At 46.3% G+C, this 18,657-nt stretch overlaps 1 protein-coding gene across 2 annotated transcripts in view; it reads left to right on the forward strand.

Annotated features, from left to right (window-relative positions):
- ZFYVE26 (zinc finger FYVE-type containing 26) overlaps window positions 1-18,657 on the forward strand; it is a 373,042-nt gene that overhangs the window by 245,324 nt on the left and 109,061 nt on the right. For both annotated transcript variants that reach the window (XM_077256962.1, XM_077256969.1), the window contains one exon: window positions 10,560-10,823. In XM_077256962.1, coding sequence (XP_077113077.1) covers window positions 10,560-10,823 — 264 coding nt within the window. The remainder of the gene's footprint in view (window positions 1-10,559; window positions 10,824-18,657) is intronic.

The raw sequence follows: 18,657 nt of genomic DNA on the forward strand, positions 1-18,657 counted from the left end.
GGATTTGGGGACCGGTACTGCACTATGTTGGAGGGAATAATTAAGCTTCGGGAGAAGTATCATTTTTATCAAATTTAAGCGGCCCGAGACAGATAAAGGCTGTTTACTCCATATTGCAAATTTATGTTTAACAAGCTCCAGCAACGGGAAGACATTAAACTGTAGGTCAAGTCTACTACATCTTGGTATAATTATTCCTAGGTATTTAAAGCTAGTAACAACCGGTAATGGGGATAAAGTATTGAGGTGTGTTACCGAGCCTTGAAAAAGAGGCATCAAGGCGGATTTGTCCCAATTAATATATAATCCTGAACGCCTACCGAATCCCTCTATAGTGTTAATCACATGTGGCAAGGTCTCCTCCACCTCATCAAGAAACACCACCATATCATCCGCATATAGACCAATAGTATCCGTGCGGTCTGCTATCGTAATACCCCTAATAAGTGGGGAGGACCTCATACGAATCACCAACGTCTCTATCGCTAGGGCAAACAAGGCCGGAGATAGAGGACATCCCTGGCGAGTCCCTCTCCCCAAGGGGAATGATTCAGAAATAGAATTATTAATAATTATCCGAGCTCTTGGTTTCAAATATAATGCTGCAATCCATTTTTGGAATTTAGGACCAAATTGAAATCGTTGTAAACATGCAGATAGGAAGGGCCATTCAAGAGAATCAAATGCCTTAGCCGCGTCCAGCGAGGCCATGGCCCATTTATTCTCAGGTACCAACGTACTATATTGAGCTATTGACTGAACCCTCCTGATGTTAATAGAGGTACTCTTGCCCGGCATAAAACCAGTCTGGTCCGGATGTATTATATCTAATATTACCGTATTTAACCTAGTAGCTAGAATTTTAGTGAAAATCTTATAGTCCACATTAACTAGTGAAATAGGGCGATAAGATCCACAGTCTAGGGGGTCCTTCCCTTCCTTTTTTAAGACTATATTTGCTTCATAATAAGAATCCGGCAAGGAACCACCCTCCCAAATCCCCTGAAACACTTTCAAAAGAATTGGAACCAGAGCATCTCTATATTTTCTATATACTTCTATAGGGAAGCCATCCGGGCCCGGCGCCTTGCCAGAAGCCATATCTGTTATGGCGCTGTGTACCTCGTCAAGAGTAAAGTCTGCGTCTAAAAAGGCTTGCTGTGCAGCATTCAACGTAGGGAATACTAAGTCTGATAGATAACCTAGGCATTCCAAAGTATCAGAATCTCCTTTGGAACTATATAATTTTTTATAATAATCACAAAAGCATTGGAGTATGTCATCTGTCGAGGTCACTACAGAGTCGTCTGACTTCCGGATTTTAAGTATGGTGTTGGATGTATTGTGCTGACGTACCATATATGCTAGGAGTTTACTGGACTGGTTTCCCAGTTCAAAGTAAGTCTGCTTAGTAAAAAATAATTTACGCTTGGATTTAGTGTCCGTATATTGACCATGAAGTCTATGTAAGTGTAACCACTCCGTCCTGTTCTCACTTGTCTGATTAGCTATATAGGCCGCCTCCGAGTCTCTCAAACGCCTATCCATGTCATCATCTTCCTTTGAGGTCAAGCGCTTAATATATGAGATGGTAGAGGACAAACAACCCCTCAGATATGCTTTGAGGGCATCCCAAAGAATAGTAATATTTTGCGGCATAGGGTGGGATGTAATGAAACAGTCCAGTTGGTCAACAGTCCGGTCTTCCGGGCCTATTAACTTCAGCCAGAATGGATTCACTTTCCAATTTATAATGTTCCTCACCCGACTCAGCTTAAGTTTAAGAATCACTGGACTATGGTCTGAGACACCTCTATTCCCATGACACACCTCTCCCACCCGTACCGCCAGGCTACTAGAGCCAAATATATACGAGATAAAGTGCGTCTGACAGATGAGTGACAAGTAAACTCCCTTACGTCGGCGTGGCATGTTCTCCAGAGATCTAACCAACCAGTACCTTCCATGAATATTGACAATCGAGATGGTGAAGGATTTACATCTGTGATCTTCCCATCAAGCCGAAGTCTATCCATACATTCATCCATTAGCATATTGAAATCTCCCATACACAGAACATGCGCATCTGGATAATTTAAGGCAAAGTCAACCGCCTTCTTGACAACCGACATCTTAGCAGGGGGAGGGTTATATATACATATTATAACATAGTCCTCTGAATTCACAGTCGCGTACACAAACACAAAACGACCTTCCGGATCTCTCCGAACCTCTCTGACCTCCCATCTGATATCCTTATGAATTAACAGAGATACTCCTCTAGAGTAACTAGTGTGGAATGCATGCACAGACCATTGTACCCAAGGCTTTTGCACATAACGGGCTGAGTCCCTAGTCAGATGTGTTTCGACCAAAGCTACTATATGAGGGTGATAACGTCGTATCTGAGAAAATACTTTGACTCTCTTACGAGGCGACCCAAGGCCCCTTACATTCCACGTCATGCATGTTATATCAGACGCCATATCTCATCAGTCTAGAATGTATAGTGTCACGTCGAACTTCTGCTACACCTGTAGTGGAGAAAAACATGGCAGTAATTTCTAAGTAGCTAACAATAAACAAAATCAAAACATTGATAAGCAAGAAGTGCTTCATAAGGGAGCAAAAAATCATGCTCCACATAACCCAGTTCAAAAAAGGGGATACCATCTCTGAACGCAGAGTTCGGTTAAGTTGTTTCCCAGGACGCTGGCAAAGGAGCTCCCCTCACCGTCAAGGAAAATCAGGCGAGAAAGTTCCAAATTCTAGATAGATGAAGACAGCGGTCCTCTCAGGATTTCTCTCCTCCCCCGCCCGTCCCCACACACGACCGCATCCACTCCTCAGCCTCAGCTGGAGTTGCAAAAAAGGAAGAAGAGCCTTGGTATACCACTCTGAGCCTGGCAGGGTAGAGCATTGAATATAAGATGTTTTTCTCTCTGAGCCGTTTTTTAATCTCCATAAATTGAGATCGTTGTTTTTGCAATTCCATGGAGAAATCTGGAAACACAGAGATAGTGGCATTGTTATACTTGATAGGACTTTTTTGTCTAGCCAAGCGAAGGACAGTGTCTCTGTCCTTGCAATTAAGAAGACGTGCCAGAAAGGATCTCGGTGGAGCGCCGGGAATGGGAGGCTTTGTCGGCACTCTATGGGCTCTTTCCACAGAAAAGGTGGCGGAGAATCCATCTCTCAAAGTATCCTTAAGCCAATCCTCCAGGAATGTTTCGGGGTGTTGACCCTCCGACCGCTCCGGCAGACCAATGATGCGAATATTATTCCGTCGTAGTCTGTTTTCAAGATCGTCCGCCTTCTGTTTCCATGCATTTATAGAGCCAGCTACCTTTGTCAATTTAGTCTCCATAGGCCCATAATTATCTTCCAAGCGAGACACACGTGATTCAACCTCTGTAATACGTCCTCCCATGGTCTGCATGTCCTGTCTGAGGCGCCCCACTTCAGAGTGCACCTCCTCTATCTTCCCCGATAGTGATGTCCTGGTCAGTGATATAGCTTGCATCAATTGCTCGGATGCCTGTTTCAGTGTCAAGTCCTCCTGATCTCCATCCTCCTCACCATCAGAGGCATAGTTTTTTGATTGGTTTTCAAGTTTGCTCACAGGCGAAGGAGAAGTTTTTTTTGAACGTATACTATCAGGTGGATCCAGTCGTGCAAACTTTTTAAGTTTATCAGCTGTGCCCGAGTTTTTAGAGCGGCTCATAATGAGTGTTAAGGATTAAAATATCACTGCAGCAGAATATGACTTAGTTAACAAGCCACCAAGTCACAATGCACAGCCGGCAGGGTCCTCCCTGTGCAACCTCGCCGAAGCAGCAGTATAGTGCAGAGCTCACCACTATGGATACGAAGGAGGGGAGAGTCCCAGGAGCAGCCCCCACCACAAATAAGGCTCAGTTTCTTATATTAGTTGTAGGGTCTGTCTCCCAGAGCGCAAGTTATAGGGTCGGCTGTCCGGAGATCACGGCGGAGTTATAACTCCTGTCTGGGTAGCCGTGCAGGGGAGAGGTTTTAATGTTGTGGGCGGCACCGGAGCCAGTCGGCTCTATATAATATAGTGCGGCAGCAACGAGGGGGAGTACGGGGTCCGTCTTCCAGGACTCACACCGCACAATTCCCCCCAGTACCTCCGTTAGTTGTGGCAAGTTTCAGCCAGCTCCCTCCTGAGCCCCAGGGCACACTTCGCGCCTTCCGACTCCACCGCGCGCTGCAGGGAAAATGGCCGCCGCCTCCTGTCTTCTCTGTCCTCCGTCCGCGTGTCTCGGGGATCTCGCCCGACCGAAGCCGCACCTCGCGCCTTCTCAGAAGCCGGGGACCCCCAGGCACCCAGAGGATTCCAGCGGTGCTCACCGAATCCCTCTGGGGTAAGTATATAACGCAGGATTCTGCAGGATTATGGGAGCTCCAGCCTGGCGCGTCTGTTCAGCTCCGTTACATCGCCACGCCCCCCCAAGGCTATCGTTTTCTGGTCAGAGACGTTAGCTAATTCTCTTCGGAACAGTAACCTTCCTCCAGAGGCGGCACACCTTGCCAACCAAATTTCCTGGGCAGGTGATTGCCTGGTACACGCATCCTTGGAAGCGGCCGGTTGTGCGGCTCCGTCAGCAGCCAATGCCATCGCAATCAGAAGGTCATTATGGCTGAGTGGAAGGCAGACTCTGCATCAAAAAAGTCTCTAACCTCCCTTCCTTATCAAACCGATCGCTTATTCGGAGAAAAGCTGGATCAGATCATTTCTGATACTACTGGAGGAAAGAGTAAATTCCTTCCCCAACAGAGACTTAGGAGTCCCTTTCGGAGACAGCAACAAATACGTTTCCATTCCTTTCACTCCACTTCAAGCTGGGCCACTACCACTACTTTGTCCGGTTCAGGATGTTCTCCACGAAGAGATGGAGTATCCCAGGTCTTGTACAGGCCTGAGCAGCATTGGAAGTCCGACCCAAACAGTTGAGGCCTAAAGGACCTAGGTCTCAGAGATTTCCCTCATGCTATCAGCGCTATCCGGTTGACATTGGCAGGGTAGGCGGCCGCCTACTTCTCTTTCATCAGGTCTGGCTTTCCATCGTCTCCGAGTGGGTCAGAGATCTGGTGTTGTCCGGATACAAAATTGACTTTGCTACGCACCCCCCTTCACATTTCTTTCCCTCTCGTCCTCCCTCTTCAGAGGCAAGGGCAAACACGTTCTCCCAGGCCATAGATGCATTGCGTCATGATGGCGTCATTGTCCCCATCCCACAAAGCGAAAGGTTTCAGGGTTTCTATTCAAACCTTTTCGTCGTCCCAAAGAAGGACGGAAAGGTGAGACCCATACTAGACATCAAACTTCTAAACAAGTTTGTCAAGGTCTGTCATTTCCGCATGGAATCTCTGCGTTCAGTTATCACTTCCCTGGAAGAAGAGGAATTCTTGGCCTCAATCGACATCCGAGATGTTTACTTGCACATTCCAATTTTTCCCCCTCACCAGAGATTCCTGAACTTCACCATTCGCGAACAGCACTTCCAATACACGGCCCTGCCCTTCGGCCTTGCTACTGCCCCCAGAGTGTTCACAAAGGTCATGGCGGCCATCATGTCCATCCTGCACTCTCGGGGCGTGATCGTTCTGCCCTATCTGGATGACCTGTTGATCAAAGGTCCGTCCTTCCACGACTGCGTGGAGTCCGTTCACATTACTTGCGATACCTTTTCTCTCCTTGGCTGGCTGATAAACTTAAGCAAATCCTCTCTGGTCCCAGCCAAGCAGATCTCCTTTCTAGGACTGTCCCTGGACTAGTCTCGGGGGTTGGTAATTCTCCCTCCAGACAGTGTCTTATCCCTTCAACAAGGAGCCCGAGCGCTTCATCAGTCTACCTCCTCACTCCATCCGGTTTGCAATGAGGGTACTAGGAAAGATGGTGGCCGCAATGGAAGTGGTCCCCTTTTCGCAACTGCACCTTCGTCCCCTTCAACATGACCTTCTGGCAGCTTGGGACAGAAACCATTTCTCCCTCGACCGAAGGTGCCGCTTAGCCCTGCAAGTCAAACAGACACTCAGGTGGTGGACATTGAACTCTTCCCTCAACCGGGTGAAGTCCTTTCTACCCGTTCAATGGCTAGTGGTGACTACCGATGCCAGTCTTTTGGGCTGGTGAGCAGTCTTCCGCCATCACACTGCTCAGGGCCGCTGGTCAATTTAGGAATTCAAGCTACCGAACAACATTCTGGAGATCCGTGCTATTCAACTGACACTGCAGCACTTCCATCATCTTCTAGCGGGTCACCCCATCCTTATCCAATCAGACAATGCCACAGCTGTGGCATACATCAATCATCAGGGGGGTACCTGCAGCAGGATGGCCATGTCCGAGGTAACTCACATCCTTCAATGGGCAGAGAACAACCACTCGGTGATCTCTGCGGTACACACTCCAGGAGTGGAAAACTGCACAGCGGACTTCTCAGCCGTCAGGGTCTCACTTCGGGGGAGTGGGAGCTCCATCTGGAAGTGTTCTCCCAGATCTGTCTTCGCTGGGGGTTCCCAGATGTGGACCTCATGGTGTCCACAATGAATGCCAAGGTTCCCCAGTTTATAGCGAGATCCAAGAGCCATCGGTGTTCACGCTCTGGTTCTTTCATGGCGCCAATTCTGCCTTCCGTACATTTTCCCTCCTCTACCGTTACTCCCCAGAGTAAAAAAATCCTGGCGGAAGGAGTACCAGTGATCCTGGTTGCTCCCCATTTGGCTTCGCCATGCGTGGTTCGCAGAGTTGGTACGCCTCGTCGCCGACATACCCTGGAGACTGCCGGATCGGCCAGATCTGCTCTCCCAGGGCCCTATCTACCACCAGAACTCAGGGGCCCTGTGTTTAACAGCATGGCCGTTGAATCCTGGCTCTTAACCCAGGCAGATTTTTCTCAACCGGTCGTTTCCACCATGGTTAGTGCCTGTAAACCCTCATCTGTACGCATTTACCATCGTACTTGGAAGACATTTTTTGCTTGGTGCAAGGATCGTGGTCTTCTCTCGTCTTCTCAGTTCCCACCATTTTAGAGTTTCTACAGGTCGGTTTGGACTCTGCGTTGGCACTCGGCTCTCTCAAGGGCCAAATCTCCGCTCTATCGGTCTTATTTCAGAGACGCATCACATCAAGACTCCAGGTTAAGACTTTTCTTCAGGGAGTGTCACGTCGCGCCTCCCTATCTCATGCCTTTAGAGCTTTGGGACCTCAACTTGGTGCTAAGTGCCCTTCAGGAACCGCCCTTTGAATCGCTTCAGGACATTTCATTGGTCTTTCTGTCCTAGAAGGTTGCCTTCCTTGTGGCGATCACATCGATCAGACTGGGCTCGGAATTGGCCTCCTTATCCTGCCGGATGCCTTTCCTTAACTTCCATCAGGACAAGGTTGTCCTCATGCCGTCGCCGTCCTTTATGCCAAAGGTCGTTTCCTCCTTCCATCTTAACGATGACATTGTAATTCCTTCCTTTTGTCTGGCTCCTATTCACAGAATTGAAAGCTCTCCACACTCTGGTCCTAGTCAGAGCTCTGCGAAGGTACATCTCAAGGACGGCATCCTTCAGAAGAACAGATGCCCTGTTTGTTCTCCCGGAAGCTCACAGGAAGGGTCTTGCCGCTTCTAAGGCCATGATAGCCAGGTGGATTCGTTCAACCATTCAGGAGTCATACCGAGTCAGAAGTCAGCCCATCTTATCGGGGATCAGAGCACACTCCACTCGAGTGGTGGGGGCTTCTTGGGCCATTCGGCATCAGGCGACGGCAGAGCAGGTCTGTAAAGCTGCGATTTGATCCAGTTTACATACCTTCGCAAAGCACTATAATATTCATTCTCATACTTCAGTGGATGTGAGTCTGGGTAGAAGAATTCTGCAGGCAGCGGTGGCGCACATCTAGGCAGTTGTTGCATGAAGCCTAATTCTTTGTGTTGTGTTCCCACCCAGGGACTGCTTTGGGACTTCCCATGGTCTATGTCCCCCAATGAGGCGAAGGAGAAACAGGGATTTTTGTGTACTCACCGTAAAATCCTTTTCTCTGAGCCACTCACTGGGGGACACCGCACCCACCCTGTTACCCTAATGGCTTATGTGGCTTTTGCCTGTTCTTTTAAGTTGACATGTTGTACTCTTCTATGTCGTTACTATTTGTTCCTACTGCTTTTGCACCAGACTGGTTCTCTGGGAGCCAGCATGAGGGTGTATACTGCAGAGGAGGAGCTAACTTTTTTTGTGTTAACTTAGTGTCAGCCTCCTAGTGGAAAGCAGCATACAACCCATGGTCTGTGTCCCCCAATGAGTGGCTCGGAGAAAAGGATTTTACGGTGAGTACCCAAAAATCCCTGTTTCTGAACTGGTCCGGAGTTAAAACATTAGTATTTTTGAGGTCTGCAACCAATGCATTTTTTTGTTATTTTGACCATTTCTCATTTTCAGAAAATAAATGCAAAATTTAGTGCTTGGAACTTCGGAGACATCATGTCAGTAGTTTATAGAATATAAGAACAATTTACATTTTACTCAAAAATATACCTATAAAGAGAAAAATTACACAAACTGAAAATGTTGCAGTGGTCTCTTCATTTTCGCTAGAGCTGTATGTAGCAGGGCAGTGTGTGTATTGTGATGCAGCGGTAGCACCGTACGCAGTGAAATGGTAGTGACCCAAGCTAGTTCAAACAAAACTTTCCTTTAATGTGTTACTTCATACAGTCTATTAGAAATACACCATACACGGCTTCTTCATCCAGACCAATCGAAATACATAGTACACGGCTTCTTCATACAGTCCATTAGAAATACACAATACACGGCTTTAGTTTGCAGTCAATAAACAGGCTGGACTTCCCTCTGTCCAGTTTCCCTGGGCGACCGCACGCCAGTACCAAGTCTCTTTACTCACACCGTGCACCACACGCTATCCCCCAGGTTGCAGCCTTTTAAACAGAAGATAGCCCGAGATGCAGGGTGTCAGTTTCTTTGGTTCCTTTTGCCCCTGTGTTGCTCCACACAAAGAGCTCTGCAGGCAACTGCTCTGTCTGCTTCCAAGACCGACACTGACACACCTCCCCCTCTACTACAGGGCTCTTAATCATTCACTGCTTCACTATTCTAATTACAGCTACACCTGTGTCTGCAGTACGCCCTCATGGCCTCACTATGCCTCCGTGCGCATTCTGGAGAGTGCAAACAGCGCCCCCTAGCTGTAACAGGGGTCACTGCCTCACAGTATGTATGTAGCAGGGCTGTGTGTGTATGTGCGTGTAGCAGGGCTGTGTGTGTATGTGCGTGTAGCGGGGCTGTGTGTGTATGTGCGTGTAGCGGGGCTGTGTGTGTATGTGCGTGTAGCGGGGCTGTGTGTGTATGTGCGTGTAGCGGGGCTGTGTGTGTATGTGCGTGTAGCGGGGCTGTGTGTATGTGCGTGTAGCGGGGCTGTGTGTGTGTGTGTGTGTGTGTAGCGGGGCTGTGTGTGTATGTGTGTGTAGCGGGGCTGTGTGTGTATGTGCGTGTAGCGGGGCTGTGTGTGTATGTGCGTGTAGCGGGGCTGTAAGTGTAGGTGTGTGCGTGTAGCAGGGATGTTTTTGTAGGTGAGTGTGTATGTAGTGGGGCTGTGTGCGTGTAGCGGGGCTGTGTGTATGTAGCAAGGCTTTGGGTATGTAGCAGGGATGTGTGTATGTAGCAGAGCTGTGTGTGTGTGTATGTCGCAGGGCTGTGTGTGTGTAGCAAGAGTGTAGCGGTGCTGTGTGTGTGTATGTAGAGGGGCTGTGTGTGTATGTAGAGGGGCTGTGTGTGTATGTAACAGGGCTGTGTGTGTATGTAGCGGGGCAGTGTGTATGTAGCGGGGCAGTGTGTATGTAGCGGGGCAGTGTGTATGTAGCGAGGCAGTGTGTGTATGTAGCGAGGCTGTATGTATGTAGCAGTGCTGTGTGTGTATGTAGCGGGGCTGTGCCTGTGTATGTAGCGGGGCTGTGTATGTAGCAGAGCTGTGTATGTAGCAGGGCTGTGTGTATGTAGCAGGGCTGTGTGTGTGTGTGTGTGTGTGTATGTAGCAGGGGTGTGTGTTTATGTAGCAGGGCTGTGTGCGCGCTGCAGAGAGTTTACATGACAGTTCCTTACACTGACAGTGAAGTTTTAGCTAGAAGGAAATGTTTTTCCTATTCTCAGATTTCTAAGCTTGAGGTGCATCCTACGGTCCAAAAAATGTGATTTTATTTTTTTAATCTGGATTTGGTATATTTCTATGTTGTCTCCTGAAACCTAGCTCCTACTCTATGATTCTGCATGTCTGCAAGCAGTAAAGCAGAGACTTATACCTGTGCCATTAGCGGACACGAGTCACATTCCCAACCTCTCTAGCTGCTGATAAAAAAGCTTGGGCCTGTGTTATCAGATGATCACTGCAGCTTTTCTTTTAAGCATTGTAGTGTTTTTTGTGCTATGACAACCTCTTCCACACACTAAAATCAGTTCTTATTGGGTTTTTTTTTTTCATCTTTTGATCATGCTGTTTTTTTTTGTTTTGTTTTTTTTTTTAACCCTCCCAGGTATGGTAGTGTATTCTATTTCTGATGTGATGGATAAGCTGGTCACTCCTACGGATTGCCTGACCCCAGCCTTACAAGATGATTTCTGGTTGAGAAGTGCACGCTTGGAGAAGACTGATCGGTGGAGACATGTGGTGGAAGAGATGAATCCAGCAGCAATGGCTGCTTTTGATTTGGCATGCACACAAGCACATCTCTGGAAAACGTGCAAGCAGCTGCTGGAGACTGCAGAGAGACATCTACAGAAATGTCTGGAAAGCAAAGGTATTCATGCAGTGTAGATTATGATAGGAGGCTGAGATTATAAAAGTGCAAATGGTAGATGTTAATGTGTTTTCCATAAAATATACTTGTTGCAAGTAGAGATGGGGGACCCAAACCGTAACCGTGTTTCGGTCACTGCCCCCTCAACCACTGACTTCACTACAAAGTCCGTGCTAATGTTGGGTTCGGCACTCTGAACACCGGGTGTTTCTCGCATTGTTTTGTGCATGACAGCGCAGCATGTATTACCTCTGATCAGCGGTAAAATCATTACTGCCAGTCAGACAGCCGCATTTCCCACGCTCTCAAATGACAACAGTGTGAGCACGCGGAGGTAAAAAGTTTACCTTGCCTCCAGTTGCTGACGGATGATGGGACTGCTACTCCCATTGGCCTACGCTTGCTGCCGATGATGATGATGATAATAATAATAATAATAATAATAATAATACTAATAATAATAAAAAAGTTGGGCCCCCCCCCATTTTTGACAACCAGTTAAGCTAAAACAGACAGCTGGAGGCTGTATACTCAGGCTGGTAAGGGGCAGCAGCATCTCATTCCCCGGTGGTTCTCATCCTGAACGGTCGCATCTTGGCACGATTTTACCCTCAATCAGAGGCAGTGCTTGTGGCAAACACTGGATGTTCGGGCCCCCATTCAAGTAAATGGGGTTCGGGTCTAGGTACTGTTCTGGTACCTGAACTTTTTTTTTTCTCTAATCCCTCTCCATGACAGCACACAGGAAGTTGCCGCCCCATCCTAATTAGGGACAGGAAACGAGAGGTTTAAATAGCCCTCCCCTTCCCTCAATCCCCAGTGCTTTCCTGTCCCTAAGGGATGAAGAGGGTTTTTTTGTGCATTCCTGAGGGTGGGCCGACGACACTCTCTTGTATGTACCTTTTAAGCAGGGCAGCCTGGGTCGATTGTCCCGGACCTTCCTCCCGCAGCTGCTTTTTGCCTCGGGCGGACCGCATCATCCTCCGGCACCTGCTGGCAATTCTGGATGGTGAAGAAGTGGCTGGGGGGCCTCCCGTAGCACCCCAGCCTCGTAGCTTTTCTTCCCCTCGCGCCTGCATGCCGGTGGTGGCTTTCGTGTTCTTTGGAAGTCCTGGGCGTGCACAGGAAGTGATGTACACCACCGAGAGAGAAGACGCGACGGCACTTCCGCCCTGCGTTCCACGGTGGAACGCACTGCCATTTTGGTGGGAAATTTGAAAATTTCAAACCGGGAAAGGCGCCAGAAGAGAGGACCTATCACGGAGGGGGAGAGATTTCATCCTATTGGATGAGAAGAAGTGCTGGGACTGAAGACTCCATAAGGTAGGACTGTGGTTCTAAATGATGGATGTTCCGTCTCTTAGATCTGCGTCTGCAGAGCCCAGTGCTAACCCTGGCCCAGTGAGTATGTCTGGTAATGGTAAGCCCCTTTGGTACAGGATCCATCCTTATGGATATTTCCCTTCTCTTCTCTTTTAGGGAGACCAGGATCCTGCACCAAAATCAAGGGCAAAAAAACACTGCAAATCGCAAATGCGCCATCTGCAGAAAAAAAAACCTACCATCCGGCTATAAAAAAGCTTTGTCAGCTAGCTATGTATGGAGAATGCAGCCATCCCTGATGGATGAAGTGAGAGGGATGGTGCGACAAGACAGTTGTCCCTAGCTACCTTCTCCAAGTCCTTTGCAGGGGGCCCCTCTGTCCCCAAAAAGAGGAAATGCTCCCTGAGGATAGCTCTGGCTCAGAAGCTGAAATATCAGCTCCTGAAGAATGGGCGGAAGAAGGTTAACTTGCTCTGAGTCATACGGAGGATAATAAAAAAGAAAAATATTTTCATCTGAGGATATGGAGGAACTACTGCTGGCAGTCAGGAATACGATGGGAGTTGAAGAGACGAAACCATCCCGCACAGTCCAAGATGTGATGTTCACTGGTGTGAAATCAAGAAGGAAGATGGTTTTTCCCATCCATGACAACGTCCAAAATTTAATCCTGGATGAATGGGAATTCCCAGAAAGGAAGCTGAACGTCCCAAGTGATATGAAGTATCACTTTCCTCTAGATGAAGATGTCTCAAAGTGCTGGACTGAAATCCCTAAAGTGGATATCCAGGTGGCTATGGTAGCCAAGAAAACTGTTACCATTTGTGAACTCCGCTCAACTTAAAGATCCACTTGACCGCAAGATGGACAGCTTATTGAGGAAGTCTTGGGAAGCATCAGCAACCTCCTTTAAAGACAAATGTCGCATCCTCCTGCGTCACGAGAACCCTATTTCTTTGGTTGCAACAACTGGAAGACCATATTAGGGTTGGTACCCCCAGAGAAGACCATCTGGCTTCTTTACCTCTTATAGAAAGCTGCTGGTTTCCTTGCAGACGCCTCTGCTGAGTCTGTTTGCATTGCTGTGAGGACGTCCTTTCCAACACCTCCCGAAGGGCACTATGGTTAAAGATGTGGAGCCGAGACATCTTATCCAAGTCTAAGCTGTGCTCTATTCCCTTCAAAGAAGAACACATGTTTGGTCCTGCCCTTGACTAATTACTGGAGAAGGTGACCGACAAAAAGAAAAATCTTCCTGTGCCAAAACCCCTCAAGAAGGACCATTACATCCACCTCAAACTGGGATCCCTCAATACCAAGGGAAAGGTAAAACCGGCCGATGGAGCTACACGAAAGGGGGTAAAGGAAAAATATTTTTCAGAACCCCCGTTCAGATAGAAAATAACGCCAAACGAGTAGAGGGCAGGATTTCGAACTACTTCTCAAGATGGCTGGAGGTAACATCAGACCACAAAATCCTGGATGCAATCAGAAGAGGAGTAAAAATAGAATTTTCCTCCTTTCTCCCACAAAGACTAGAGGTGACATCTGTTCCATCTTGAAGGCTACACAAAATTCTGTGCACAGAACTTCAGCAAATGCAATCCTCTTTGGTAATATCACTGGTTCCAGAAGCAGAACAAAGCCAATGTCATTATTCCCGGGTGTTCCTTATAAAGAGACCGAGTGGAGAGTCCCTGGTTATCATCAACCGGAAACGGCTGAATCAATATATCGTGTATCGATGATTCAAAATGGAGTCAGTAAAAACTACAATCCCGTTGATTGGGAAAGACTTAGCCATGGTCACCATAGACCTCCAGGAGGCATACTACCATGTACCTATTCATCCAAGCTACCATCAGTATCTGAGGTTTGCGGTCACTCTAGGCCAGGAAGTGTCACTTCCAGTTCAAGGTCTTTCCCTTCTTAATATCATCTGCACCTCATACATTCACAAAGATAATGGCGGAAGTAGTAGCCTTCTTCAGGAAGCAAGACATCTGCATCGTTCCCTATCTGGATTACCTTCTCATCATGGCTCCTTCCAGTGCTACTTTAAGAGGGCATCTCCATTCAGTTCTACATACCCTAACATCTTTAGGCTGGATCATAAATCTGGGGAAATCAGACCTTAACCCATCAACCGAGAAAGTCGTTTTAGGAATCTCCCTAGACTTCGAAAACCAAAAATCCTTTCTTCCGGTCACCAAACATTTATGCATAAGATCAAAAGTTCAGACCCTAAAAACCCAGAATAGGGTGACCTTAACATTTGCAATGTCAGTCCTGGGATCAATGGCATCATGTATTTAGGGAATTCCCTGGGCCCATGGTCACTCAAGGATCCTCCAAAAATGTATCCTTTCTCGCTGGGACAAAACTCCAGAGACACTTGGTACAAGTATCTCTCTTCCTCAACATGTAAAACTATCCCTCAACTGGTGGCTCAGCCGAGAAAATCTGGCAAAGGGATACCTTGGATCCTATATCCAATGTTTTCAGTAACAGACGCCAGCAAATGCGGTAGGGGGATCTGTGACATCTCATTCTTTCAGGGATTCTGGCATAAAATGATGGACAACTGTTTCTCCAATTTCTGAGAATTGAGAGCGGTAGAGGAGGCCCTGAGAGCAGCAAAACTGATACTCCAGGGAACCCATGTCAGAGTTTACTCTGACAACAGACCACTGTGGCCCATGTACGTCATCAGGGCAGCACAAAATTAGTCTGCAGCAGGTCTCAGCAAGAATTTTCACTTGGTCAGAACATCACCTCCTCAGTAAGAGAGTATTCCAGTTAATAACCCAAAAATGGGGTCTCCAGAGGTGGACCTGTTAACAAACCGAGAAAACGCAAATGTAGAGCATTATTTCTCCATAGATCCAAACGAATCCCAATCAAAGGTGGATGCCTTCTCTCATCCGTGGAGTTTCAGGTTGGCCTACACGTTTCCTCCAATTCCGTTGTTGCCAAAGACTCTGCAAAAGGTCAGATTGGACAGGGTCCAAACCATCCTGATCACCCCTCTCTGGCCAAAGAGTAGCTGGTTTGGGGCTGTGAAACTTCTGAGCTCAGAAGAACCTCTGACCCTACCATGACCTTCTACGTCATGGTCCCATTTTTCACTCGCCTTCCCACAGCGTATGCTTGGCAGCCTGTTTTCTGAAACCACAATTCTCAGAGCCAGAGGCCTCTCAGATGCCATCGTATCCACTTCACAAAAAAGTAGGAAACAGGTCACAAATGCCATATACTTCAAAGTATGGAAGACCTCGGTGTGGTATAGATCCACTCCCGCTGATCCTTTTCACCCTGACATGGCAAAAATTCTAGACTTCCTACAGGACGGCTTATTTAAAGGACTAAAACCAAGTACCTTTGGTGACGGCCCTGAGCTCCTACTTCGATCAGATCCTGACAGACCACCGGTGGATAAGGAGGCTCATGTCAGCTGCCTTCAGAATCAGTCCAAGGAAATCAAACTAAAGTCCGTCTTGGGATTTGAATATAGTGTTGTAAGATCTAACTATTCCACCATTTGAGCCTATGGACCAGGTCCAGATAGACAAACTATCCTAGAAAGCAACACTTCTTGTAGCCATTACAATAGCAAGAAGGGTGGGCGAGATTCAGGCCCTGTCCATTAGGGAACCTTATTTAAGGATTCTGGACGACGGAACACTCTTCCTAGAACCGTCATTTTTTGCCTAAAGTGTCATCTGACTTTCCAAAGGTCCCAATAAATAATTCTACCTTCTTTCTGTGACAATCCAAAGGGCGAGAGAAAAGCAGGATTCCATTCTCTGGATGTTCGACGGACTATTCTCTTCTACTTGAGTCAAACAGAACCTTGGAGGAAGGATCAGAACCTTTTTGTCCAGAATCGCTAAAGGCCCTTGCCACTAGAGCCGTCTCCTGGGCGGAAAGGGTCAATGTGTCCATCGAGCAGATCTGCAGAGCTGCTACCTGGTCCTCGGTCCATACCTTCTCTAACACTACAGATTAGATCTAATTTCTATAAGAGATCTAGCCTTTGGCAGGAAAGTGGTCCAGGCTGTTTTCCCTCCCTAACCATTATTCTGGTATTTCTCCTGTGAGCTGTCTTGGAGGGGATTAGAGAAAATAGAATTACACTTACTGGTAATTTGGTTTCTAAGACCCTCCACGACAGTACGGGTAATTCTACCTCCCCCCCTAATAAGGTTATATTCATTTGATTCCTTAGTGTAAATTAAAAACTCAATCATTCATTTTGTCTGGTCCTTGGGAAAACACTGGGGATTATTGGAGGGCTATTTAAACCTCTTGTTTCCTGTCCCTAATTAGGATGGGGAGTCAACCTCCTGTGTGCTGTCGTGGAGGGTCTTAGAAACCAAATTAAGTGTAATTCTATTTTTTTTTTTAACTGTTCAGCCAGACCCAAACATCAAGTTGTCCGCCCATCTCTAGTTACTAGCTTCAAAGGATAAACCTCGCTTTGGAGTATTGCTTGCTACACAATGAGTTAACTGAGAATCTCTGTGAGCTCATTCTAAGAATCTGACAGAGTTTGTAACTAATTTTCTCAGCTAATTTTTGAACGTCAACCATATCAAAGTTGAATGTGTGGAAAACAGAGAGCCTGTAAAAGCCAAACGGTGCAATTCAATTGCAAAAGTTGGTTTTAGCCTGAAATACATGGACTTGAAGTAAAAAAAAAAAATAAAAAAAATAAAATCTGTTTCACTTGTAACTGTCCCTTCATACTAAGTTTGTGGAAAAGCATAGTCTTGCTGCCCTTGTCCACCATAGCAGGTTAAACTGTTTTGAGGGCACATCCCAGTGCAGGAACTGTTCCGTTCTCATTTATAGAGGACCTGTCATTTTCTAAGAATCTGTCATTTTTTTTTTTTAACATGGTGTGTTGAGTCCTCTCCGTCCCTGGCTTCCTGGATGGGATCCGAATAAATGACACGCAGCACAAAGGTTGTGTGTTCATACATAGGGATGGCCTCAGAGCACGCCTCTCCTCACTGGGCACGATCCCTTCTTTATATAGATAAAAAGTTTAGACATTTTTCAGACATGCGCATAAGCGCTCATATTTCATAATCACTTACAAAGCAAGTCTATTCTAGTGTAGAGTTACAATTATTTGGTATGTGGATAAAAAAGTTACAATTTCAAGGAGGAATGCGCGCGTGATTACTAACAAAACAAAGAAGATGTCAAGTTTGCAGAAATATACTTCTTGCTGTATCTATCAGATTTCTCAGGAGGAAGACAAAATGGATTCTTTGGTTCAGTCTGATCTCTACAATTCCCCCCTTTGACATATTCTTTTTATATATTACCACAGGGCCAAAGACAAAGCCTTTATTTTTGGTATTACACATATATACGCTTATATTTTAATAAGAGAATCAAATCTAGTAGTAATTCTTCTATCGCAAATTATTTTCTTCTTTAGCAGTATACTAAAATATAAAAACAAAAATTAGTACGGTAATATTGATTAGAATCACTAGAGGATAACATAAGAATAAAGAAGAAAATTTATACTCTTGCATCTATTACACAAAATTTATCTGTGCATACTGAGATACCCTTGAGCACAATCTTGAATAATACATATATAATTACAATAATTATAGCTATATGTATTATGCTCTGCATAATCCCAGCAATCCACCCACTGATCCCTCTGAACCAGTTGGCTGGGTTAAGAAATGAGAAGGTATCAGACCACCAGCTATCCTTGTTCTGGTCATTGTCTTTGTCATACTGATCTCTGAGCCGTTGTACGTCTTTTAATTTAAATGTCATACTCATAATACTATTCGGGTCTATATAATGACAGCAGGTGGGTCCAATGATTTGACACATACCCCCTTGTGAGGCAGTTAGGTAATCCAATACCAGAGTATGTTGGTTGATGACTATTATAAGCTGATTCTGTACAGCTATACTAGTGTTTAGTATATCCAATATATCCCAAATTTGATCATCTAGATAATCCGTGGCTCTAACTAATTTATCCCACATTTGTGTTAACATAGGATAAATAAAAATGGTACTAGCAATTTTGTTAGAAATTCCCATCTGTACTATATGTGGCCTTCCCGAAGGACGTGGTGAATTGTCTGCAGCTCTTTTATACAGTGTGTGCTTGGGCACGGCTTGCATATTCACTTGTTTATTTGAAATTATGAAAGTAGCCGGGGTTAGGCGTCCTAATGTACAAGTACCCTTTATACCTACGAGAAGCCATTTATATGCTCCTTCTCCGCATATCCAAAATGTACCTTCAGGCAGATCCCATAAAGCTGAGTGCTGTAATACCAATCTATGAGCCAAATCCACAAAACTAGATACATTCTGAAGCATACACCAAGAGGGTTTTTGTCCCAAAGGACTACAGTACCCGGCTGCGGGATTCCCACATACAGGCATTCCTTTGACATACTCATCGGATTCATTACAAATCAGGTTCCCTGGCTTACTTGTACAACTGTTTGCATCACCTTGG

This window comes from Ranitomeya variabilis, chromosome 1 (genome assembly GCF_051348905.1).
Source record: "Ranitomeya variabilis isolate aRanVar5 chromosome 1, aRanVar5.hap1, whole genome shotgun sequence".
Lineage (NCBI taxonomy): Eukaryota > Metazoa > Chordata > Amphibia > Anura > Dendrobatidae > Ranitomeya > Ranitomeya variabilis.